This window comes from Microtus oregoni, unplaced genomic scaffold, assembly GCF_018167655.1.
Source record: "Microtus oregoni isolate MIOR12 unplaced genomic scaffold, Mior012 000015F_ref0000493, whole genome shotgun sequence".
In the NCBI taxonomy this organism is placed as follows: Eukaryota; Metazoa; Chordata; class Mammalia; order Rodentia; family Cricetidae; genus Microtus; species Microtus oregoni.
In genome coordinates this window covers 21,147,984-21,175,356 of record NW_024543074.1, presented here as the reverse complement: position 1 = coordinate 21,175,356, position 27,373 = coordinate 21,147,984, and the positions used below count along the sequence as shown (strand labels likewise).

General features: G+C 41.2%; 1 protein-coding gene across 1 annotated transcript; it reads left to right on the top strand.

Moving 5' to 3' along the window:
- Nufip2 (nuclear FMR1 interacting protein 2) lies at positions 1-26,783 on the top strand. The gene is made up of 5 exons (XM_041665804.1): positions 1-47; positions 185-570; positions 5,573-7,291; positions 22,043-22,075; positions 26,070-26,783. The coding sequence occupies exons 2-5, from the start codon at positions 294-296 to the stop codon at positions 26,120-26,122; spliced, it is 2,082 nt and encodes a 693-aa protein (XP_041521738.1). The 5' UTR covers positions 1-47; positions 185-293; the 3' UTR covers positions 26,123-26,783.
- Positions 26,784-27,373: the final 590 nt, after the last annotated feature.

Genomic DNA, 27,373 nt, shown 5'->3' with positions numbered 1-27,373 from the left:
AGCCATAATGCTGACGTTGAAGGCCCGGCCCCGTGAGGTTGCATAGGGTAAGTGGCGTTGGCCAGGCGGCGGTGGCGAAGGGGAAGGGAAGAGGATTTGGGCTAGGGGCGGGGCTTGAGGCGCAGCGTGGCTCCTGATTGCCGGAGCGCAGCTGCCAATCTTGCCGATCCGCTCGCTTAACCAGTGCGCTGGCGAGACGCGCTCAGATATACTGAGCGAGCGCTGAGAAGCAGCCTCAGATCCTGACGGTGCAGCAGCCCGCAGCCTCAGCCAGGGAGTCCCAGCCGCTTTCAATGGAGGAGAAGCCCGGCCAGCCACAGCCTCAGCACCATCACAGCCACCACCATCCGCACCATCACCCCCAGCAGCAGCAGCAGCAGTCGCACCACCACCACCATTACTATTTCTACAACCACAGCCACAACCACCATCACCACCACCATCACCAGCAGCCTCACCAGTACCTGCAGCATGGAGCCGAGGGCAGCCCTAAGGCCCAGCCCAAGCCGCTGAAACATGAGCAGAAACACACCCTCCAGCAGCACCAGGAAACGCCGAAGAAGAAAACAGGTCCGGGAGGGAGGGCGGTGGGGGAAGGGGACCCGGGCTGGGGGGGGGGGGCGGCGAGGGGATGGGGGTGGGGCTAGCTGGGAAAAGCGCGGACCCGGTCGTGGTGTGCGTCCCGCGGGCCCGGGGATGCCCCCTTTCATTCTTCCCGGGCGCGGGCCGCGAGGTGGGGATCGCAGCGCCCTCTCTTTCCCCCCAGCATGGGAGAGGCCCGCGCAGGCCAGCGTGACCTTCCCCGGCCCCCGCCCCGGCTGGAGGCAGACCTGGACGCTCGGCCTTGCAAGTCCAACCTTATTTTGATTTTCATTTTTTTTTTCCTCTTGCGGCCCCAGAGTTGCCCGAACGTGGGGGGCCCTAAGAAGGGGTGAAACTCGGCCGCCCTCAAAAATAATTCCCTCGAGGTGTATGTGATTCAGGCAGGCCTAGTGGATCCGGGCGCGGGTGGTGTCGCGAGACCCTCCCGCCGGCGGCGCGGAGCCGGGCTGAGCCGAGGCGAGGAAGCGTTCGCCCTCACTCGCCAGCCCTAGCCCACCTGTGGCCTTGGGGTTTGCTGTCTGGGGGGCGGCGGGGACCTCTTCGTCCCGGGGGTCGTTTCCACCCCTAAACGCCCCTGTCGGGCGCCGGGCCCTGCTGTCTGTCCGCGAGGCTCCTCCGGAGGCCGGCGCCCCTGGCCCGCTCTCTTCAGAGCCGGCGAGGCTGGAATGTTCTCTCCTCCTCGCGGGGCCGCTTCCTGTCCGCCATGTTGGAAGCCGATTCCTGTCACCGACTCCGGCCGGCTGAGGAGCGGAGGGGGGGGAAGGGTGCGGAAGGCCACACGGCACGCCGGGACCGTGGGCCCGGGACCCTCTGCGGCCACGGCCGGGTCCCCCGCACTGCGGGCGGCCGGCGCCCGCCGCCCCTCCCCCCGCGCCGGGTTGTGTAACCCGGTGGCGGCCGCGCGGCCCCGGGCGGGTCCCTGGGGTGAGGGGCGGGGGCGGTTAGGGTGGGGGAGGGAAGCGGCCACGAGGGGAGCGGCCTGCACCGTGGACCCGCGCGCCGACGGCCGCGTTTCCCGCTCCCGGGTGCGGCGGGAGGCGCGGGCGGGCGGGCGGGCGGGGAGCCGGCCTCGAAGACGAGCTTGAGAGGGAAGGAGGCCCGGGCGGCGGCCGCGGGCCTGCGAGGGGCGAGGGGTTCGTTTTCGGTAGAGGCGGTGCCTGAGGCCGGGTGGGGTACCCAGCGGGAACCGAGCTCCCGGGTCACGAGTTTCTCTGCCACAGGAATCTCATCTCCTGCCAGGTTCGCTCACGACTCCGCCTCAGAGGCTCTCACTTAGGCCTTTTTCTTTCCAGCAGCGCCTTTCCTACCAAGAAAAAAAAAAGGGGGGGGGACAACCTCTTAAACCTTGTTCCATCCGTTTCCCACTCAGCAGCCAGACTTCTGGGTACGGGTAGCGACTGCAGGGAGGGATAAATCAAATGGATGGACAACAGGCACAGTTTGGGTCCCCACTCTGACTAACGAAGACCTGAAAGTGGCTTGGCCGTGAGGTTGTGTCAATACCTTCTCATCTTGGACAAGACTTTTTCGGTGGTATTTCGGGAAAGGTAGTTTGTGTATTTCAGAACCGATATGGATCCCCAAACTGAATTTTATTTAACATGCTAAACGCCAACGTCTTGAGGAGATAACTCAAGAAATAAGCATCAAAGATTATATTTTCGCAGATTAAAAATGTTTATAAACCGACGAGAAATGTAGGGAAACTTAATGTTAAAAGTCAGCCTGTCATTTAATACGAGCAGTTACTGATGAAAAACTTATTTTTGACAATGTAACTTTGAAGACAGCAGCTGGCTATCAGATTTTTCTTTGTAAGGTGGCACGGACTGATGATAATGTGCACTGGAAGTTAGGTGCTGAATTGTGAGGATCTGGAGCAGCCTAGAAACTTAGGAATTATGTAACACTGCATTAATTTTGGTGTTCAGAAGGTTGTCAAATAATGATGCTTCTTAGATTTCAAATTTACACTCTATAAAGTTTGTGTGTTCCCCCACAGGACTTCACCTCATAGAGATACAGACCCTGAACCATTAAGTGGCACCCCTCAAAATTTCTTAAGTTGGGATAAAGAATAAGGAGGGAAAGTGTGTTTGAAAATTTTAAGATGAGCCGGGCGGTGGTGGCGCACGCCTTTAATCCCAGCACTCGGGAGGCAGAGGCAGGCGGATCTCTGTGAGTTCGAGACCAGCCTGGTCTACAGAGCTAGTTCCAGGACAGGTTCCAAAGCCACAGAGAAACCCTGTCTCAAAAAACCCAAAAAAAAAAAAAAAAGAAAATTTTAAGATGATACTAAGTTTTTCATACGTGGTTTGGTCACACAGTGCTGTTGCTTCTTTGTGTACAGTGCTAAGAAAAGAAGAATGTTTTTGGGCAATGACCATTACTCCTAAACCTTTTGAGAAACTGGTTCTCAGAACCCAGAAGAGGGCACAAGAGAAGACCAGATGTGTTGTGATTGCAGCTTCACATCCAGAAGCTAGGCTGAGCCCCTTTGAAGTGGAATTAGCATGGCAGCCCTAAATAATAAGTGCTAGGAATTCTTTAATTTTTTCTTAATATTTAAGCTTTAAAAGATGCCTTTCATACTTTGTGCATACCAAAGCCACAGGGGAGAAGTATTATGTAGTTAAATGCAAAAAAGAAATTGTCATTAAAACAAGTATTGTTTTGTAAACTGAGGACTGAGCCTAGGACACTGGGTATGCTAGGCAGGAGTTGTGTATCACTCAGCTACCCTTTATAGTTGAAGTTGTAATTCTGATATCTCACTCTTCAGTGTAGCTTGAGTTAGTGTGGGCCACCATTTCCTACTGAACTGTTTTTTCCATGAGTGATTTCTGGTATCTGAACTGTTAAGTACTCTTAGGTAGTCATTGTTCTGGTTTACTTACCAGACTGTACTTTGGTTCAACTTGATTTGAACATCAACTTTATTTTTTTTTTCATGTAACATTGCCCACCTTTAGTTGAAATACAAAAATTATGACTAGTGATCCAGAAGATACAGATTGTATTGAGCTATTAAACAGTGAGGTAATTCTTGTCTTTGATCCAGTTTCAGGAGGGTAAATTTAATGATGATCTGGTTCTCCCCTGCCCCTAATTTTTGTTTTTGTTTTAGATAGTGCATGATGCACCATTGTGCCTGTCTCGACTTTGTGCTTTTGAGGTTTATTTATTTTTTTGAGACAAGATTTCTCTCCAGCTCTGACCTGGAACTCATTCTGTAGACCACCAAGCAGTTGGCCTCCAACTCAGAAATTCTCCTGCCACTGCCTCTGCCTCCTGAGTGCTGTGATTAAAGGTGTACACCACCACTGCCCGTAGCTTTCAGCGTTTTTTAAAAGAACATTTTACAGAAAAAAACATCAAATGGTGTTCTTGACTCTTGTTTCATAGTTAGACTCTATAAGGGGGAAATATATTTGAGACAGGGTCTTGATATGTATTCCTGACTGGCCTGGAATTTATCTAGATTAGGCTGCGTTCAAACTCAGATTCCCCTGCTTCTGCCTCCTCAGTGCTAGAATTGGAGGTTTGGCCATCACATCTCCATGAGATCTTTTATTTGGGAACTGGAGATAGTCTAGTGGTAGAATGTCTGCTAGGGGTACTCAGCCCTCACCACAGGAAGTCTGACTGGCTATCATAGATTTTTTTTAAAATGAAAAGTAGTACTTTAACACTGGAAATTAAGAATTTTATTTTTTCTTCTAATTACTAAGGGTTGAGTCTTGGACTTAATGCATGCCAGTCAGAAAGTTAAGAACTTCTTTAAAATGTATTTTCTGATGAAGGGTGATAGTGGCACAGTCTTTAATCCCAGCACTTGGGAGGCTGAGGCAGATCTCTGAAGGACAGCCTGGTCTACAAAGCTTCAGGATGCCAGAGAAACCCTTTATCAAAAAGCAAACAAAAGTTTTTTGTAGTTACTAAGATTACTTTAAGAATTGAGGATTTCTCCTAAGTACTTTATACAATTGATGATGGCTAATCACCATTTTACTAGTAAGTAGGAATTGTGTCCCAGTAGATCCCTTGTAATCTTTAACTGTAAACAGCAAAGTCTTTACATTGAAATACTTGACAGATTTAAAAAATTAGATTTCTTTTATTGTGTAGTTTTGTGAGCAAGCGAGTGTTGCATGAGGGTAGAAAGCAGTGACCACAATTGAGTTTAGATTTCTAGTTCTGCCACTTCGTGACCTGGGTATTATTTTATCTAAGTCTTTTAACCCAAGTATAAGAAAACAAGTCTTTGCTTAGAAATATTGGTATAAATTTTTGCTTCATGTGTTATGGTATGATCTGAGGCCAAGTTCATAGGATTTAGACCTTTGTTAGATGGATTGTAACTAGCCACTTACAGTCTTCAATTTCCTAACTTTTGGTCGGGTGGTTAATGCAAGGGATTGAATTCAATGGTCATACATGCTAGGCAAAGGTCACAGCCTTATTTCTTTTCCTTTATAGTTTACTGTATCTGAACACTTGGGATTTTGCCCAGAGGGTAGCTCTGGTCCTATTTGTGTGTATATATAGTTCAGGGTGCCTCAGTTTTCAGTGCGCTTGCTGAAGTTGCAAGCCGTTACCACACCTGCCTGGATTGTATTGCATTTAATTAATTGTGAGGGGATTTTTTATTTTATAACAGCTTCATGGCCATAATGTGTAGGTTTATTCTGTTTTACGGGCATGCTGCTTGAAGAGGTCCTGTTCTTTCTAGTTAATTCTGGCTACTGGCCCTGTACATGGACCTGATGTGAATTGTGTCCCAATTCTGCCTAGCAGAGAACTCAATGTTTTAATCTATGAAATAGGGCCGACAAGTCTCTTCATAGAGATGTGAAGTAACAAACCTTACACCATAGTATCAGGACATTCAATAAACAGCTTTGAGTTTTTAGTACTATTGTGATTTAAATGGCTTTTGTTTTGTTTTGTTTTTGTTTTTCTTCTTTAGGCTATGGTGAAATAAATGGTAATGCTGGAGAAAGAGAAATATCTTTAAAGAGCCTCAGTTCTGATGAAGCTACTAACCCTATTTCTAGGGTCGTCAATGGCAACCAGCAAGTTGTAGACACTAGCCTGAAGCAGACTGTAAAGACCAGCACCTTTGGAAAAACAGGAATTAAAACCAAGAATTTTATTCAGAAAAACAGTATGGACAAAAAGAATGGGAAGTCTTACGAAAATAAATCTGGAGAGAACCAGGCGGTAGACAAGACCGACACTGTAGCAATTCCAAATGGTGTTATAACAAATAATTCAGGCTATATTACTAATGGTTATATGGGCAAAGGAGCAGATAATGATGGTAGTGGATCTGAGAGTGGATATACAACTCCTAAAAAAAGGAAAGCTAGGCGCAATAGTGCCAAGGGTTGTGAAAACCTTAATTTAGTGCAGGACAAAATAATGCAAGAGACTAGTGTCCCAGCATTAAAACAGGGACTTGAAGGTTTAAAGCCTGACTATAGTGAACAAAAGGGAACTCGGGCAGATGGTTCGAAGCCTGTTTGGAAGTATGAAACTGGACCTGGAGGAACAAGTCGTGGAAAACCTGCTGTGAGTGACATACTTCGTAAAAGCTCAGATATTAAACCTGGTTTGAGCAGCAAGAAGTTTGATGATCGGCCTAAAGGAAAACATGCCTCAGCTTCTGCCTCCAAAGAGGACTCCTGGACTTTGTTTAAACCACCCCCAGTTTTTCCAGTGGATAATAGCAGTGCTAAAATAGTTCCTAAAATAAGTTATGCAAGCAAAGTTAAGGAGAACCTCAACAAAACTGTACAGAACTCTTCTGTGTCACCATCCTCATCTTCATCGTCTTCATTATCTACTGGGGAAACTCAGACTCAACCTTCAAGTCGATTATCCCAGGTCCCCATGTCAGCTCTGAAATCTGTTACTTCTGCCAACTTTTCTAATGGGCCTGTTTTAGCAGGAACTGATGGAAATGTGTATCCGTCAGGGGGTCAGCCACTGCTAACTACTGCTGCTAATACTTTAACACCCATCTCTACTGGGACTGATTCAGTTCTTCAGGACATGAGTCTGACATCAGCAGCTGTTGAACAAATTAAGTCTAGCCTTTTTATCTACCCTTCAAATATGCAAACGGTGCTGTTAAGCACTGCACAAGTAGATCTGCCCTCTCAGACAGATCAGCAAAATCTGGGGGATATCTTCCAGAATCAATGGGGTTTATCATTTATAAATGAACCCAGTGCTGGCCCAGAGACTGTTATTGGAAAGTCATCAGATCATAAAGTAATGGAAGTGACATTTCAAGGAGAATATCCTGCCACTTTGGTTTCACAGGGTGCTGAAATAATTCCCTCAGGAACTGAGCATCCTGTGTTCCCCAAGGCTTATGAGCTGGAAAAACGGACTAGTCCTCAAGTTCTGGGTAACATTCTAAAACCTGGGACTGCTGAGAGCGGAGCCTTATCCTTGGAACCCAGTCATATAGGTGACCTGCAAAAAGCAGACACCAATAGTCAAGGTGCTTTAGTGTTTCTCTCAAAGGACTACGAAATAGAAAATCAAAATCCTCTGGCCTCTCCTACGAACACTTTGTTAGGCTCCGCCAAAGAACAGAGATACCAGAGAGGCCTAGAAAGGAATGATAGCTGGGGTTCTTTTGACCTGAGGGCTGCTATTGTATATCACACTAAAGGTAACTCTTTTTTTATTTCCCCAAAGATTTTGATGGGCTGATTGTGTGTGTGTGTGTGTGTATGTGTACGTACATATACTAGTATATTTGAGAGTCTTATGATTGATTATAAGTGGTTGAATAAGTAATTAGTATAAATTTCCTGATTCAAGGTATTTGGAGACAATATAGTTTATAAGAATGTAGTTTTCCAATGTAAAATGATCAAGAAAGGATCACATAGTTACAGAGGTTTTATGTGGAAATGAAGCACTTGCTTAAAGGAATAATTATTTTTTAGCTTTTTGAAACAGGGTTTCATAGTTAGGTTGACCTTAAATTCTTGATCCTTCTGTTTCCCAGGTGCTGGGATTTTAAGTGCATGCTACCTACCATGCCTTGCTCAGTATTTCTAAGGCTAATGAGTTTTTTATATGCTTTTGTTTTGTTTTGTTTTAAAGTGATGGCCTTACGTCCTAATTCTCTTTCTCAGGTTCTGCTGGGATTGCAGGTCTGCCACAAAATGTGGCCTGCTTCTTACCAGCACTTGAGGCAGAGGCAGGCAAATTCCTGAGTTTGAGGCCAGTCTGGCCTACAGAGCAAGTTTCAGGACAGCCAGGACAAATTAATGTCTCAAACCTGAGAAAAAAAGAAAGTCGTGGGCCCCAGAGATGGCTCAATGGATAAAGGCACCTGTTTTCTTGTGAATTTGATACCTAGTTTTCAAATGGTGGAAAAGATTTGACTTCTACAAGTTGTCCTTTGACCTCCACCTGCAAAATATAATCAAAAATTGTTTTTCTTTTTGCTGAATAGCATAACTTTTATTTTCGGTTTTTCGAGACAAGGTTTCTCTGTAGCTTTGGAGCCTGTCCTGGAACTAGCTCTTTTTTTTTTTTAATTTTTATTTTTATGCTTTATTTAACTTTATTTTATGTGCATTGGTGTGAAGATGTCAGATCCCCTGCAACTGGATCGTCAGACAGTTGTGAGCTGCCATGTGGGTGCTGGGAATTGAACCCGGGTCCTCTGGAAGAGCAGTCACTGCTCTTAACCACTGAGCCATATCTCCATCCCCTGGAACTAGCTCTTGTAAACCAGATTGGCCCTGAACTCACAGAGATCCACCAAATTCTGGGATTAAAGCTGTCTGCCACCACCACCTGGCTAACTTTTTTTGTTGTTTTTTTTTTTCAAGACAGGGTTTCTCTGTAGCTTTGGTGCCCATCCCGGAACTAGCTCTTGTAGACCAGGCTGGCCTCGAACTCCCAGAGATCCGCCTGCCTCTGCCTCCTGAGTGCTGGGATTAAAGGCGTTTTGTATTTTTATATTTTTGGTTGTGAGCCTAGCCTTTAACGGCTGAGCCATCTCTCCAGCCCGGCGTTTTGTATTTTTGAGGCAGGGTTTCTCTGGCTCTGACTGTCCTGCAACTCTGTAGAGCTGGCCGGCTTCTAACTCACAGATGCACCTGCCACTGCATCCTGAGTGCTGGTATTAAAGGCCTGCATCACCACTACTGCCTAACTTCCTTCTATCTTTACTTCTTTTGGTCTAGGTCTCTGAACTTCTATTCATAACTCCCTCACCATTTTTCACAAAAGAGGTGGAATAATCTTAGAAAGGAGGGGTTTATTTGGTCTGCAGATTACAGTTTTCGTGACTGAGAGAAGCCAGGGCAAGAGTTCAAGACAGGAGCCTGAAGCCAGGAACTGAATCAGCAACCAGAGAGGAATGCTGCTTACTGTCTTTCGTGGCTTGCTTAGTTACATTAGAAGAACTCAACATGCTGTATTCTTACATGTGTGTATGTGTAAAAAACAATAAAGAGGCCGGGCCGTAGTGGCGCACACCTTTAATACCAGCACTTGGGAGGCAGAGACAGGCAAGAGCTAGCTCCTGGACAGGCTCCAAAGCCACAGAGAAACCATGTCTTGAAAAAACCAAGAGAGATAGTCAATTTGGGAAGGAAACAGGGTAAGTTTAAGAAGGAAGAGAGGTGAGGTAAAAATGATTTCGTATTCACATATGAAACTTTCAGGTATAATACTTCATGTATTAAGTTTTTTCAATTTATAATAGGCTGGCTGTAGTGATGACTCAGCCATTATAAACATCTCCCTTTCAGAGGACTCAAGCTTAATTCCCAGAACTCACACCAGACAATCCACAACTGCCTGTAATTCTGCCACCTTCAAATATGACATCCTCTTTTGGTACCCAAAAGCTCTTATACCAACATGGATAGGTATGAGACACACAAAACTATTTAAAAAAAAAAAAAAACTGGGCAGGCGATATGGCTCAGTGGTTAAGGACACTTGCTGCTCTTCCAAATGTTTCATTCCCAGAATCCACATGATGGCTCACAACTATCTGTAACTCCAGATCTGGAGGATCCAATGCCCTAGGCTCTAGGCACTGGTGTGTTGCAAGGACATACTAACAGGTTAAATATTCAAATACACAAATCCATCTTCCAAAAAAAGAAAGACATCATACACAGCTTTTTATTCTCTAAGGCAGTGGCTTATACCAAGGAAAATGTGATAATTCTTTCACTCCTACCCTTATTCCTACAGATCCCTACCTAAATGCCTTTAATCCTGGCTCTCAGAAGACAGAGGTGGGCAGTTATTTGCATTCAAGGCTAGCCAGGACAGCCAGGGCTACATGAAACAAATTTTTATTCTGTTTTTTTGTTTGGGGAGGGATATTTCAAGCCAGGTTTCTCTGTGTAGCTTTCATTGTCCTGGAACTCTCAGAAAACCAGGCTGGTTTTGAACTCAGATCTACCTGTCTCTGCCTCCTGAGAGTTGGGATTAAAGGCGTGCGCCACCACTGCCTGGCTATTTTTTAAAATTTTTAATTATATGTATTGCATGGGATAAGGTGTCAATGTGGATGTGAGCACAGTGCTTGCAGAGGCCAATAGAGGTCATCAGATCTCCTTTGAGGCTAGAGTTATAGATTGTGGGTGCTGGGAATCAAACTCCTATAAAAAGCAGTAAATTCTAAAGTGTTGAGCATAATGTCACACTTTAGGCTAATAGATCAAGTAGATCACACTGCTTCTTGATTTATGCAAAGGACTTACCATGAATGGTTGTAATATAGTAATTGAGAGTGATAAAAGGAATTTGTTGGGGAAGGGTGAGGCAGGGAGGGGAGCATAGAAAAATGTATTATCTCAATCAAATCAATCAAAAATAAAGGAATTTGGAGAGGAATGACATGACTTAATTTATAAATGAATGATAAATAAAATCTTGGTGATACTTGGAGCTGGACCAGTCTTTCACGGAGATGCTAGGTGTGTTGTTTAATTTCGTATTAAGCTTGAAACAAACCTAAACACACCTGGAACAAGAAATTCCATAAATTGAGGAATTGCCTCCAGAAAATTGACCTGCGGGCACATCTACGGGCATTTTTGACTGCTAATTAATGCAAAAGGGCCCTGTACACTGAATGGTACCATCTTTATACAGGTGGTCCCTGTCTAAAAAAACTATGGAGAATGGGAGTGGGAGGGCTTGATATTGACTAGCAATTTGTAGTTTGGAAGTAGGAATCTTGACAGGTAAAGATTGACTTGCTCTCCAGATCTTTTTGAAAATAAAAGTTTAGAAGCTAAAAATATAGCAAAAAAGCAGTGCTTATTAAGTTTTCTATGGTGTGTTTAATTATATATGTAAAAATTCCACCAATATAGTTGGGTAGTTTCGGTGTCATTTTCTGTGTCATCTGCTCTCTAGGGCCTATTATAGAAAACCAGTGTCTTATAGTTTGTGATAATTATGTGAGCCTAGAAGACATTTTTCTCCTGCAACCTCAAAAGCAGTGAGATGATGTTCCCTTGGCGGTTAGTTGGTAGCTTTGTGTGTGTTTATTTCTTAGGGCCAGGGATTTTATATTGCCTAGACTAGCTGTGCAAAAAAGTTCTTGACTTTTTTTTGGTCTGTATCTTCCATAATTTTTGTTTTTGAGACATGATCTCTCTCTATGTTAACCAGGCTAGTCTCACAGAGGTATCTGCCTCCCAAGTGCTGGAGAACGCCAAGGGCTGAGAGTGCTGTGCCATCCTTTCAGCTGACTTTATTCCAGTCAGGGATTCTCTCCTGAGTGCTGGGATTAAAGGCGTGCAGCTGAGTTTTTTAAAGGCATGTACCCCACTATTCCCAGCCTTGTGTGTGTGTTGGATTTTCAAGACAGGCTCTGTTTGGATACCTGTGTTCTGATCATCCTAGTACTAAGTGCTGGGATTAAAGTTGTGAACAATCATCACTGGCTTTTTTTTTTTCTTAAGTGTAGAACTGATTTAAGTAAACTAAATGCCATTTTATATTGTTGCAGTTTTAATTGAATTTAGTGAAGTGCATCAGCTTGAATTTTGCAGTTGAGCATTAATAAAATTGGATCAAACGAATATTGTTTTCCCCCTAAACAGAAGAGAACTAAGCCAATAATAGTTCATTTAGGTCCCAGGAGGACAAGTTCTTTGAAACCCTACTAAATATTGGTTGGTTCAGTAGTGGTTTATTGGCCTAGTGACTTTTCTGTCTGAATTTATTTTGAAAGCATGGAGTTACAGATGGTTGTGAGCTATCCCCATATGGATGCTGATAACCAAGCTACACCCTATTGGAAGAGCAGCAAGTATTGACCACTGAGTCATCTCTCTAGTCTTTCATTTATTGTTTTTTAGAAATGTACTTATTATGTACATAGTGTTCAGCCTCCATGCCTGCAGGCCAGAAGAGGGCACCAGATCTCATTACAGATGGTTGTGAGCCACCATGTGGTTGCTGGGAATTGAACTCAGGACCTCCAGAGGAGCAGTCAGTGCTCTTAACTTCTGAGCCATCTCTCCAGCCCTAGTCTTTCATTTTTTATTTATTTTTTTATTTTAAACTTTAAAGGGAGAATCTCTTGAACTTAACTGGACTCTCAAGAGTTACCTTTATTTATAGTGTTAGTATTCTGGTCCTTTTAGTGTTGAGTAATAGTTTACTAAGTAAGTTAGGCTTATAATTGGAAGTTCTGTGCATTCCTCTTATCTCAAGTAGGCCATTCACCAGTTTAATTTAGAAGTATTAGGGTATGTGATGGCATTTTAATAGGAATGGTACATATTTTACGTCTAACATTAATTACTTGCAGTGTTAGACGTACAACTAATTTTTAATGTAAATGTTCAGTGCAATTAAAGATATAAAGATTGAAGGCTAACCTTCTACAGAGGGAGTTTAAGGACAGCCAGGATTGTTGGCGCAGAGACCCTCTCGAAAAACAAAGGTGTTGCACACTTTTAATCCCAGCACTCAAGAGGCAGACGCAGGCAGATCTCTGTGAGTTGGAGGCCAGCCTGGTCTACAAGAGCTAGTTCCAGGACAGGCCCCAAAGCTACAGAGAAACCCTGTCTTAAACCTAAATAAATAAATAAGAAAGCTATGACTTTCAAAGGACTTTTATTCAGTTCCCAACACTCACATTAGGCAGGCAGCTTGTAACAGTTTGTAATTACAGCGTCAGGGGATCTGACATCCTCTTCTGGCCTCAGAATACCCAGACACATGTGCTATATGTGTACTCACTCACAATTAAAAGAAATCTTTAGAAAATGCACAAATGTTTACTTATTAATTGTAAGTTTGGAGTTCTATCCTGTAGAAATAGTAGCATGTATGATGCAACATAGTTAGACTTTCATTGTTACCTTTGGTAAAAGAAAAAAGGAACAAAAAAACCCAAAAGTTGTAAAATGATAACACATAAGGATTGGTAATTAAAGTCTAGTTTTGGCATTTTTCTCTTAGCTCCTCATGTATATATTGTGCCATGAACTTTGCTTAAGAAATAACCGTAGGCCATGATGGTGGAGATCACTCCTTTAATTTTAGCACTCTCCCAGCCTGGTTTACATAGTATGTTCCAAGTCCTGTCTCCTTAAACCCACTTTGGGCTGGGTGGTGGTTATGCACACCTTCAGTCCCAGCATGCTGGATGAATAGGCAGGCTGATAACTGAGTTCTGAGCCATCCCAGTCTACAGAGATCCAGGACAGCCAAGGCTGCACAAAAAGACATGTCTCGAAACCAAAAAAAGAAAACCCAGTTTGATGTTTGCCTATAATCCCAGCACTTGGGATAGGAGTTTAGAGTTCAAGGCTGCCTTGGGATATACAAAATCCCAAGAGAAAAATAAGGCTTGGTTGTATGTAGAACTCAAGTGGTAGAGTGCTTGCTTGTATACATGGGTAAGGCCCTCCATTCCTAGCACCACAAAGTTTTATCTTTGTGTACTGTTGTAGAGCAGTATCAACTATTTCAAGTGAAGTGTAAGTCCTTTTTTTATGTCATGATAAAGTACTAATTAATGCCTTTTCTGGAGTCTTGTTTTTGAGACAAAATCTTGCAGTGTACAATAGGCTAACAAATCAACTTGCTTCTTCATGTATCACGATTCCTGATTCGACTCATGTCTCTTAATCATTAAATATTGGGGAGTCACCTTGTTTTTACATGGTAGAACAAATCAATCTTTTTCTGTTTGTTCTCTGTTATGGAGACAATCAGGATCATAAACATGTTAGGGAGGAAAAGCCTTCATTCATTTGAAGCTTGGCATGTGTGTTACATTTCTCCATTCTTGCGTGTTTTGTGATAGACACCTGAGTTGCTTCCAAACTGAGCATAGCTGTAGAAATATCTTAACAAGACCCCAGTTCCAATTCTTGATTCTTTGAGAAATACTATTCCGGTTTCAACAGCAGTTTTACATTATACTAATGAGTGCCCAAAGACTTGGGTTGTTCCACATTTTCCTTGGCCAATTTATATTTTCTGTTTAATCCTATTGGGTATGAAGGGTGGATGGTATCTTGAATGTAATTTATACTTGTCTGACAGCTCTTCGTGCACTTATTTGTGTATCTTGCGTCTTTGGAGAAATTTCTAAGTACTTGACACAGATTATCCAGACAAGGTTTCTCTCTGTAACTTTGGCTGCCCTAAAACTTTCCTTGTAGACCACACTGGCCTTAAACACCAGTTTAAGAGATACACCAGTTGTTGCCTGGAGTGCTGGGATTAAAGGCATAGATTGCCCAGCAGTTAAGAGCACTGCCTACTCTTCAAAGGTCCTGAGTTCAATTCCTAGCAACCACTTGGTCGCTTACAACCATCTGTAATAAGATCTGGTGCCCTCTTGAGGTCTTGAGGAAGAGACTTAGTCTCATCAATTTAGACCTTAAAACCCAGTATGGATAAGTTCTAACAGAACCGCCATAATAAGGACTGCCTGTGCTTTATAATCTATTCTGGATATTGTTTTTTGATATAAGACCTATTCCTCTAGTCCATGCCTGTTTTTTTTTTTATTCTTTTGAACTTTTGGATCCAGTTGGCTGTGTCTTTAAAAGTTATTCTGTATTCTTTATCTCCCCTACCCCCTCATTTATTTATTTGTTTGTTTTTGGGTTTTCGAGATAGGGTTTCTCTGTAACAGCTCTGTCCCAGAACTTGTAGACCAGGCTGGCCTCAAGCTCACAAGATCTGTTTGCCTCTCCCAAGTGTTGAGATAAAGGAGTGCACCAGCACCACCCAGTTTCAAGACTTTTCTAATTGTATTTCCTATAGGTAAACTGAGGATTGCATATTTGATTGAAAGCTGATTTAAAACTGATTTGACCTTGCTCATACTGACACTGAAACATGTCATACATTCAGAATGCTGGTATTTTAGAATATTCATTAAAAAATGACTGTAGTAACTCAGGCCTTACCAGTATTTTGAAAGCAAAGACGGATCAGAGCTCAAAGCTACACAGTGAGTTGTATGCCAGTCTAAGCTTGTGTTAGAAACTCCGCTCCAAAAGCCAATATAGTGAAAGATAGCACAGTGTATTAAAGACATTCACTCCGAAGCTTTAAGACCTGAATTCTACTAGACCTGGGACCCACATGGCAGACTGAGAAGACCAACTCCTGTGGGTTTGTCTTCTGACCTCATCATAGAGGTTGCATATACCCACACATGAGTATACATGCATATAAAATAAACATGAATGTAATAAGATAGCAGTAGATACTTGGGCTTTTGGACACAGGTCTGGGATCCCAGCTTGGCTGAGTCAGGATAAACCAGTCTCAGCCACAGAAAAAAATTTGGAGCTAGTCTGAACAACAGACTTTAAAACATGGCATGCGATTAAGTGCTTTAGAGTACCATCTGCTCTTAAGAGGTTTGTCTTAACAGCTGGGTGGTGTTAAGCACTAGGGAGGCAGAGGCAGGTGCGTCTTTGTGAGTTCAAGGTCAGCCTGGTCTACAAGAGGTAGTTCCTGGACAAGCTCCAAAGCCACAGAGAAACTCTGTCTCGAAAAACCAAAAAGAGAGAGAGAGAGATGTCTTAACACCAGGACCAGGGGACCCAGTGTCTCTGGCTTCCTCGGGTTCTAGATACACATGTAGGCAAAACACCTATATACAAAATCTTTTTGTTTTTTATTTTAAGACTGGGTTTCTTTGTATAACAGCCCTGACTGTCTGGGAACTCTTTGTAGACCAGGTTGGCCTTGAACTCAAAGAGATCCACCAGTCTCTACCTAAGGTGTGTCTCCATACTAACGTAGAAGGGCTCATTGAAGGAACAGTTGCCTCATAGGTGTGGTCAGTATTCAAACCCCAGTGCCACAAAATAATTCAGTGATCAATTTTAGCTCGTATACTAAGTGGCAATATAGATGAATTATAATTTATACTTAGTTGGGATAACTGAGACAACTTGAAAGATAATCAGATAAAATCAGTCAGTTAAAACTATGCAAGGAAAACCTAGTGGGGGTAGGTCCCAGAGACCAGGCTTAGGTGTTGTAGGCTTGGCAGCAAGTATCTTTACCTTCTTAAAAGTCCACTAATTGCAGTGCACACACACAATCTTAAAGTAACACTATGAATGGCTCTTAACAGCTAATTTAGAGTAACAGTCTGATTTTTTTTTTGTTTAAGTTTTTTATTGTATGAGCATTTGTGTTTGCCTTCGTGTACCTGTGTGGAAGTGTCAGATCTTGGAGTTACACATAGTTGTAAACTACCATGTGCGTGCTGGGATTTGAGCCTAGGTCTTCTGGAAGAACAGTCAGTGATCTTTAACTGCAGAGCCATCTCTTCTAGTTGTGATCTGTTAAATCACCTGAAGCTAATGTCCTATGGAGAAACTACTAGTATTAAAATATATTTCAGACAACTGGAGGCTGTTAAGTCATTTTGTGGCAGGTTATTAATATAAACAGTTTGGTTCTCCAGTTTGTGCTGCATCAGGGCAGAGAACTTGTTATGCCAGCAGCATCACCCAGTCTTGCAGGCATGTAAGCGATGAAGTTCTAATTTAGTGGTTCATTTGAAAATACAAGTTTAACCTGGCTGTGATGGTGCACACCTTTAATCCCAGCACTCATGGAGTCAAGCGAATGTTTGAGTCTTTCTACAAAGCGAGTTCCAAGACAGCCAGCAGTGTTATGCAGAGAAACCCTGTCCTGAAAAACCGAAAAAAAAGAAGAAAAGAAAAGAAACTGTTGGTCTATAATCTTTTTGGCTTGATTTTTTTTTCTTCTACCCTCTTTGCCACAGCATGTATTTTTAAGGAGTATAGTGCTAATTTGTATTTTTTTTTTCCTTGCGAAATACCTACCATTGACTAAAAGTACTTTTTTTGTGAGAAAATTACTTTGGCAAGATGAATCTTTTCCTTAAAAATACTTAGGCACCAAGGCATTATTTTAGTTCGTAATGTACTTGCCTAGAAACATGCAAACCAAGCATTTAGGATCTGGAAGAGGAGACTAAAGAGTCAGATCATCCTGTACATAGAGTTTGAGGCCAGTGTGATACATGAGATTCTTCCTTTAAAACATTTAGGCGAGAGAGAAAAACACAAGATTTTAAATGTGAGGAGACAAAAAAAGTAGGAAAAATCAGTAGAGATAAAAGGATTTCCAGTAGAGAAAAGAATTAGAGTATAACAGTTGTATTTCATGGAATTTGAACTGGATTTTGATGAGGACTTTTGTTTGGAAAAGGTCTCACTATGTTGCCTTGAATGTGTAGATCAGCTGAAACTCTGAGATTCACCTGCTTCTGCCTCAAGAGTGCTGGGATTAAAGGTGTGTGTTACCACACCTGGTGATCTTTTTAAATTATTATTTACTTTTTAGTTAATTATGTATGTTTCGAGGCCAGCCTGGTCTACAAGAGCAATTCCAGGACAGTAACCAAAAAGCTAAGGAGAAACCCTGTCTCAAAAATCCAAAAAAAAGGGCTGGAGAGATGGCTCAGCGGTTAAGAGCATTGCCTGCTCTTCCAAAGGTCCTGAGTTCAATTCCCAGCAACCACATGGTGGCTCACAACCATCTGTAATGAGGCCCGCAGGAAGAATACTGTATACATAATAAACAAATAAATATTTAAAAAAAAAAAAAATCCAAAAAAAAAAAAATGTTTATGTACATAATGGTCTTTGGAGGCTAGAAGAGGACATCAGATTCCTTGGAACTGGATGTGGAGGTAGAATGGCCACTTCAAGAAGTTCAGGATATATAGTAAGAGGTGATACTGTCAAACAAAGACAGACCAAAAAACGGCCTGATAGTATAGGCCTGTAATTTTAACTATTTATGTTTACAAACACAAGGCCTACCTAGGTAACAAATATGTGTTGGCAAACAAAAGTAAAGAGGACTTGTCTTTTTTAAAAAAAAATATTTATTTATTATGTATACAGTGTTATATATGCCTGCAGGCTGGAAGAGGGCATTAGATCTCATCTTGGATGGTTGTGAGCCACCATGTGGTTGCTGGGAGTTGAACTCAGGACCTCTGGAAGAGCAGCCAGTGCTCTTAACCTCTGAGCCATCTCTCCAGCCCAGGACTTGTCTTATATAGCTTGCCTAATAAACACAAAAGACCTAGGTTTACTCCCTAGTACAGAAAAAAAAAAAGGACAAGAGTAGTGGGGAAGAGGCATCAGGTGGCCAGATATTTCTGAGGAAATATTATTATTATTAACGTTCACTATAGTTATATAATATGATTAGTGCCACGATTGATAGTAAATGCCTCTAATCCCAGTACTTAGGAGATGGAGATAGGGGTTCAATGTCATCCTTCGTGATGTCAAGTTAGAGTCTAAACTGCATGTCTTAAATACCCAGAGAAAATGGATTAAGAATGGCTTCCACCTAATAGTACTAAACACATAAAGGCCCACTCAGATTTTGACTTCTAAATAAATAGTACATTTACCATTAGCAGGAAAGAACCAAGACTCCCTACATAAATGAATGAGAATGGGGAGTGTCTCATTCAGGAAAAGCTACTTCTCTAACAATGATGGTTACATGTTCAAAGTCACAGGATAACACTAAAGGGATGACTCAGTAGTTAAGAACTCCTGCCTTTCCCACATAAGTTCTGGGGTTATTTCAAAGTGGACACAGACATCATTAACTTAAGCAGAAATTCAGGGACACAATATTACAGACTGTAGAAATGAACTGTAGTGGTGCAATAATGTAAAAATTTAGTGGCCATCTGTTGGGAGTCAGAATTATGTATGTCTTATGTATGGGTTTAGCTCAGTGGTAGAAAACCAAGGCATTGTTTCAGTCTCTAGCACCAAAGGGAGTAGACTATCTACTCACTGAGAAACCTTAGGAATAGGATCCTACACTTTTGACCTCATTGCTCAAGGGTCAACTTTATATAGTTTGTGTGTTCTTTGTTAATTTCTATTTGGGATGTTTCATGAATGCCTTTGACAAATTTATAGGAATCTTATTAATATAAGCCTCCAAATTTGACAGATTATTTTAAAAATAGGTACTTTATCCTTTAATTGGATTTTCTGTATTTTGAGATTTCTTGCTTTTCTGTATAGTACAGAAATGGGAGAAAAGATAAAATAAATTATCAACAGCGTAAGAACCCCCAACGACTTGTCTGTTTAGCCCAGTGAAAATAACTTCATGGTAGTATTGGTTTGAATGGTCACTTAGAATTTGTTGAAATTGGAGTTTCTTTTTTAGGGATAGACGATCATACTATGTAGCCTTTGCTGAAGTATATTTATAGAAAAAAATTAAAATACTCTATTGTGTATGTGTAAGTGACCTAAGTAAGACTGTAGCACAGACAAACAAAACAAGCCAGCCACTGACTTTTACCTCTAACTCAGAAGAAATGGAGAGCCCTGCCTCCAGGAATCTCAGAATGAGACTGAGAGTTGTCTCCTCCCATTTTATATTCCTCTCTAGAGCTGGGATTCAAGGTGTGCACCACTACGGCCTGTTTTCTATAACAAACTAGTGTGGCTACTGGGATTAAAGGTGTGTGCCATCACTACTTGGTTTGTAAAGACTGATTGTATGGCTGTTTTACTTTCTGATCCTTAGGCAAGCTTTATTTATTAAAATACAAATGAAACATCACTACACTAGGCAATTATGTTTATTTTGGTTGATTGTAGCTTCAAATTAGTATATACAAGGCTCTAAAAAATACAGTTGAGCTGAATTCTTATTTTTTTTCCCTCAGATCAACCAAGACAAGCTTATCTTTTTTTTTTAATTTTTATTTTCGAGACAGGGTTTCTCCGTAACTTTTGGTTCCTGTCCTGGAACTAGCTCTTGAAGACCAGACTGGCCTCGAAATCACAGAGATCCACCTGCCTCTGCCTCCCAAGTGCTGGGATTAAAGGCGTGTGCCACCGCCGCCCGGCTCAAGCTTATCTTTGGATGTATTAAAATAAGTCAAGATTCAGAGACCAAAGATAACAATTCTAAAAGAAGTCATTTCTTTTCTAATGTATGAAATAATATTGGGGTAGTAAATAATAATGATCTCCATCAGTAGGTAACAGTTCCTTTACCTGACCACTGAACAGATTATTATAATTCTCTGCCCATAGCCTGGCGGTGGTGGCGCACGGCTGGAGGCAGAGGCAGGTGGATCTCTGTGAGTTCGAGGCCAGCCTGGTCTACAAGAGCTAGTTCCAGGACAGGAACCAAAGCTACAGAGAAACCCTGTCTCGAAAAATCTCTGCCCTTGGTAGTACCCCAAGGAGAAGGAAATTTTTGTCATATTTGGTATCAATAAAGTTGACTCAGGTCCTCTTTTTGGTGGTAGAGAGGTGTTGAAGACAGGTCTTGTGTACTTAGGCTGGCCTCAAATTGTTATTCTGTTGCCTAAACCATGCTTGGATATATAGTATCTTGCTATACCAGATAGGTATCTGCCGGGGACTTGAAGGCTATAAACATACAACTAAGGGCTGGAGAGATGGCTCAGTGGTTAAGAGCACTGACTGCTCTTCCAGGGGACCCAGGTTCAATTCCCAGCACCCACATGGCAGCTCACAACTGTCTGAAGATCCAGTTGCAGCGGATCTGACACTTTCACACCAATGCACATAAAATAAAGTTAAATAAACCATAAAAATATTTAAAAAAAAAACATACAACTAAATTCAAACACTTGTAATTTATCTTTTAGATTTCTCGCTAATAACTGGTTGTGGTGATGCACATCTTTTATTCCATGATTCTTGAGGTTCAGGGCCTGCCTGGTTTGCATAGTAAATTTCACGACAACCAGGGCTACACAGAGAGACCCTGTCCTCTTGTATCCCTCCCAAAAATCAAGATAAACAGCTTTGTTTCTTTGATCTTGTGGGGAGAATGTAGTCTAAAATTCTCAGCCTCTTTGCAGTAAACTTATGATTTTAGATCTATATATTTAATTTCTTCTAAATGTGGAGGGATATTTTTGTATTATGAATCCATTTACAGACTGCTTAATACATAATGAATGAAACTAGTTAGATCTAGTCTGATGGTGCAAAATAACCTTTTTGTGTGGGCATGAGAAAAGTGTACTATCTTGCTTTTGTGCTAGTTCATTCCTTTTTATGAATAGTTTGGTGACCTCTCTGTCTTCAGGGACTAATTCTTAGGGTTTTGCACCATAAGCTATTCTTACTCATTTAGGTGTTCATTTAAAAGCACTGCAAAAATGGTCACTCTGTCTTGTTAGACATGCCCTTGTAAGATGTCAAATAGTAAACATAAAGCAAGTTTGATAGAAATTAGAGCAAATGGTGATTGTGCCAACAAATGAGATGTGGGTTAGCATTCTGGCCTATCGATTTGGGTGTGGTTTGAACTACTTTTCCTAGATGTTTAATCAAGTTTAATAAAATATGATAAAGGTTCTGTTCAGGAGACTTGAATACTCCACTAAGTATTGGCTGCCCGGTAAATACGTACTTGGGTAGTGACAGTGAGGTTAGAAATAACATTTAGAAATGCAGATTTTTGCTATCTTTGATATTTGTAAACAGACTATTGTTCCACATAATTGGCTTATATTCTTTAGCACATGTCTGTGTATGCACATGCACACATGTGTCTCACCAGTGTGACAAAGATAAACCAGCATCCTTCCACCAAGGATTGAACTTAAGTCATTAGGCTGAGCAGGAAGCCATCTTGCCAGCCCCAAAATTGATTTTACATAATCTTAAAAATTTGAAAATTTCAGTACCTTGTGCTGCATAGAGCTATACTATTGTTTGTCAGCCCTACCTTTAATCCCAGCAGTAATCACTTCATATTTTTCAGATGTGGTAGAAACATAACATTATTGTAAGTGATAAAAGTAGAGCTAAATATTGCATTCATTAAAGGTGCTATGTAAAATAATTTTTTCTTTTTCTTACAGAAATGGAATCTATATGGAATTTGCAGAAGCAAGGTAAGAATAGTTGACTATTTGAAATGTTAATACTAATCAAAAATCATGACATTTGTTTTAATGAGAATATTTGGAATCATGGCCTACCAAATGAACAGGCTTTGTATTTTGTATTGACTTGACTGATTGTAATCAAAGGGCAATAGTTGCCATATCAATACTGCTAAGGCATTGTGTTTCACATATATAAGGCTGAGGCTTTGAAGTTCAAGGCTATTCTGGGCTACAATGGAAGACTCTATTCCAGGGAAGGTGGAACTACTCTACTTGTTGAAATGTTTATTCTAGTCTGGTGTGAATTAGAAGAAGCTAAGAGTTTGAGACAGTTTCTCCATGTAGCCCTGACTGTCCTGAAATAGGCTGCCTTGATCTGCCTGCCTCTGCCATCTGAGTGCTGAGATTAAAGGTGTTACACCACCACACTTGTCAAAGGCCAAGTTTTTTTAAAAAATATTAATTAATTAATTTATTTATTGATTATGTATACAGTATACAATATTCTGTCTGTGTGTGTCTGCAAACCAGAAGAGGGCAGCAGACCTCATTACAGATGGTTGTGAGCCACCATGCGGTTGCCGGGAATTGAACTCAGGACCTTTGGAAGAGCAGGCAATGCTCTTAACCACTGAGCCATCTCTCCAGCCCAAAGGCCAAGTTTTTTACTCAGAACTCATGATATATTAATATATAATATATAGCCTTAGATATGACCCCCCCAACCCATTATAGCCCTTCCTGATGCCTTCCTGTTCCTTCCAAATATAAATGTTTCTGAGAAAACCAACCCTGTTTTTATCTATGATAAGACAAAGGGATGATAGTCTAAGAATTGACATTCATAATTTGATTTTTTTCAGTGTTAAAGGGAGTTTGTCTGGAATCATGTTTGGTAATATAAACAATAGCAAATGTACTTTTTCTCTTTTTTAAAATATTTATTTATTATGTATACAATATTCTGTCTGTGTATGCCTGTAGGCCAGAAGAGGGCACCAGACCCCATTACAGATGGTTGTGAGCCACCATGTGGTTGCTGGGAATTGAACTCAGGACCTTTGGAAGAGCAGGCAATGAATGCTCTTAACCTCTGAGCCATCTCTCCAGCCCTAGCAAATTTACTTTTATCCTCTTCCCATAATCAAGATTTGACAAGGATGGGGACAGTGTACAATCTTCTTTGGGAGTTTGACTGGAAAAGTGATTACTGACATTAGATTTTGATATTTAGAATCCTGTTGTAAGGGCCTGGAGAGATGGCTCAGTGGTTAAGAGCACTGAGTTCAATTCCCAGCAACCACATTTTGGCTTAACCATCTGTAGTGGAATCTGATGCCCTTTTCTGGCATAAAGTCAATAGGGCACTCATTCTACATGTTAAGAACTTTTAGCTCACAGACCAGGAGCGGCGAAATTCTTGGTTTCCGATATTGTTCTTTCTATCTCTCCCTTGTTTTCTTTTTCTGTTTGTTTTTTTTTATTTTTATTTTTTTTATTAATTTATTTATTTATTATGTATACAATATTCTGTCTGCATGTATGCCTGCAGGCCAGAAGAAGCACCAGACCTCATTACAGATGGTTGTGAGCCACCATGTGGTTGCTGGGAATTGAACTCAGGACCTTTGGAAGAGCAGGCAATGCTCTTAACCACTGAGCTATCTCTCCAGCCCCTTCTCTTTGTTTTGAGACTATAATTAATATCATTTCCCCATTCTTCCCTCTAAACATTCCCTTATGCTTCTCCTTGGTTGCTTTCAAATTTGGTCTCTTTTTGTTATTTTATGTATTTTGTACACTCACACACTCATGTATATACACACATTCCTGGATATATAAATAATTACCCACTTAGTTTGAATAATGTTACTATATGTATATGTTTTCCAGACTGACTGTTTTGGATGATCATTTGTTGTCTCTTCCTTGGGGAAGACTATTTCTCAGTGCTCAAGTGATTTTAGCTGTCTGTAGTTCTTTGTGTAGGGGTGAGGCTCCTGGGCTTTCCTTGTTCACTTTAGCATGACTGTTGTTTTTGTTAAGCTCATGTTTAGGCAGCCATGCTAGTGAGACTAAAGGTGTAACTTTGGACATTACTAGCAAATACCCTGATCCTTTCCTCCCTATCTTCTTCTGCAATGTTCCCTGACTTTAAATGCAGGAGTTGTTTTGTATGTGCATCTGTTGGGATTGGGCTCTACAATTCTTTTTTTTTTTCTCCCTTCTTCCCTGAGACAGGGTTTCTCTGTGTAACCGCTCTGGCTTTCCTGGACCTTGCTTTGTTGGCCAGGCTAACCTCGAACTCAGAGGCCTGTCTGCCTCCTGAATGCTGGGATTAAAGGCATATGCCACCACCAGCCGGCACAACTCTTCATTTTGATTGGTTTTAGTTTTCTTTAATGGTCTCCATTTGTTGCAAAGAAAAGTTTCCTTGATGTGGGGTGAACTAGGCTTACCTGTCAATATAAGAACAAATACTACTTTCAGTGTAGGTAGGGTTATGGTGGATTAGTAAAGTGCTGGTTGTGCTTTCTCATCCAGAATACATAATTTTGCTAGTCAGAGGTATTTGTTTAGGTTTCTAGTACCAGGAATTTTTCTCTCTTGTTGAGTGCTTCTTCAGTCTCATTAGAGACTTGGTTACTGCCAAGGTATGCGAGCCTCTGCTGCATCCTTAGGGTTATCTGGTTGGTATGGTTTGCAAATATCATAGCTGCTCTTTTGTTTCTTAGAATAGCCATCACTTGCTGGGCGGTGGTGGCGCACGCCTTTAATCCTAGCACTCGGTAGGCAGAGGCAGGTGGATCTCTGAGTTCGAGGCCAGCCTGGTCTAGAAAAGCTAGTTCCAGGACAGGAACCAAAAGCTACGGAGAAACCCTGTCTCAAATCAAAAAAAAAAGAATAGCCATCATCTAATGATTAGTAATGTCCTTATATATATGATCTCCTTAAAATAAACCTACCTAATTGTATTATAAAATGGCTACTGGCTATAGAAATGAACGTTGTCTTCATGTCATGTTGCCTTTGGAGTTCCAGAAAAGACATTTTTATGTTATCTCCTTGTTAGAGGTAGATTTTTGGGGAAGTTTTTGTTTGTTTTGTGGTTGTTTTCCCCAACACCAGGGTTTGTCCATGTAGCCCTGGCTATCCTTAAACTCAGGTGTACACCATCATTGCCCAGTTTAAGCTACGTTAATTCTTTTAGGGAGGGGGACTCAAGACAGTTTCTCTATAGCCTTAGCTGTCATGGAACTCTATAGACCAGGCTGGCCTCACAGAGATCCACCTGCCTCTGTCTGAGTGCTGCAATTAAAGGCATGTGCTAACACCACCCTACAATAGGTTAATTCTCTCTTTTGTTTGTTTTGATTTTGGTTTTTGGAGACAGGGTTTCTCAAGCTTTGGAGCCTGTCCTGGAACTAGCTCTTATAGACCAGGCTGGCCTCGAACTCACAGAGATTGCCTGCCTCTGCTTCCCAAGTGCTGAGATTAAAGGTGTGTGCCACCACCGCCCATCTGATAGTTTAATTCTTAAACTGATAAAAATTTAAGTATTTTTATACCTCTACGTTTGTATTAAATAATGAATTAAAGCTTTACATGCCTTACTTGGAATATGGGGAAGGAATGAAGAACCCAGGACCTTGAGCATGTTAGGAAAGTACTGTGCTACTGAGCTATATCCCTTATTCCTAGTTTTATAACTTACCTAGTTTAACCCCAGAACTCATATAGTTTGTCCAAAAATTTGTCCTCTGCCCTTACTGCTTGGTAGAGGACAATGTTGTTGGGAATTGGTTGGGGGTGTTGAACAGCGACATTTTAAATTGAGAAGAAACACTTGTGATAATACCAAAAAAAAAAAATGGCCTTTAAATTTTATTTTCTCAGACATGTAGCAGTTTAAATGGTGATTGCTTATGATTTGTTTCCTGGTTAATTCCAGAACTTTATTTTTATTTTAATTTACCCTTTTTTTCATTTTTGCTTCTAGATCCCAAAAGGATAATCACTTACAATGAAGCCATGGATAGTCCAGATCAATGAAGGACCAGACTGCCTATTTGTAACCTTTCTGCAGCATTAGAGCCACCGTTCATGGGGGACACAAGGCTTTTATGCTCCTAGATCTTCAACGCAGCAGAGGAACCATAAGTAGAATCACAGGATAATATATACAAATATATATATATACATATATATATATATAGTTATTTAAAAAAAAAGGCAACTGAGAGTAATTAGACTTCTTAAGGAATCAAATTTATTTCAAGAGACTACACATGGTTATTTAATCTCCGGTACCGAATAGTCTTTCCTTTATTTTGTTAGTTTTTGTTTTAAGTGTGAATGCAAGTGATTAATGAATACAGACTTAACAAGCGTGGTTCTAAAGTTCCTGCTGTCATCGACTTGGGCAACAAATGACCCACTGGAAAGGCAAATCCACTTACTAGGTATCTGTATCTTGTTGTGTGACTAAAGTGATACACTAATCACGGGGAACCCAGAGTGATGCAGCATTTCCCCTTCTCCGCCCTTGATCTTTTAGTTTTATTTTGAGCCCTGCGAGAATGCTGGATAAATGCCTTGAAGTTTGCAGGGGTGTTTTTTGTTGTTTGTTTTTTTTGTTGTTGGTTTTTTTAAATCTGATTTGCATGTCTTGCCAGGAGTTGTGCAGCCTCTGTGGGGTGTTGGGGAAATAGTTCCTTCCTTTCCTTTATTTTTTGTGGGGGTGGGGTCGGGGGAGGGCATTGAAGTTCTACAATCCTGGAATAGTTGGTGGGTACATAGTTAACTTTGGTTATGTGTGTGACTTTTAACAGCTGACAAATCCAAGAGTGTCATTTAAAGAAAGGTTGCAGAACAAGGAATTGGCTGATAAATTATCCATAATTGTGTAACTGGGAGCAAAAATATATTCTGCTTTTTGCTGTAGGTGCTCAGACTTGCTCTCTGTCACTAACACTAAGTGTGTACTCTTGTTTTTCATCAAACATCTAAGCGAAACATGTATTTTTCTGTAAATTTTTTTAATTTCAGTTTCTCAGCAAAATCTAAAGGAAAAAAAGTTCTTAAAAAAATGTTTTTAGCCAGTGAGGAGGTAATAAACACTGCTTGTAGAAGGCGTGTTCATGCAAATTCTACTTTCTGAGCTTACTAGCTACTAATTATATCTTAATATATTTTATCATTAGAGCAAGATGGGGTTTTTTGGTTTTTGTTTTTTTTTTTTTTTTTTTTAAGAAAAATGTGAAAAATCTGGAAATTTTGTTTGGGGCAGAAAAGAGCATTAGC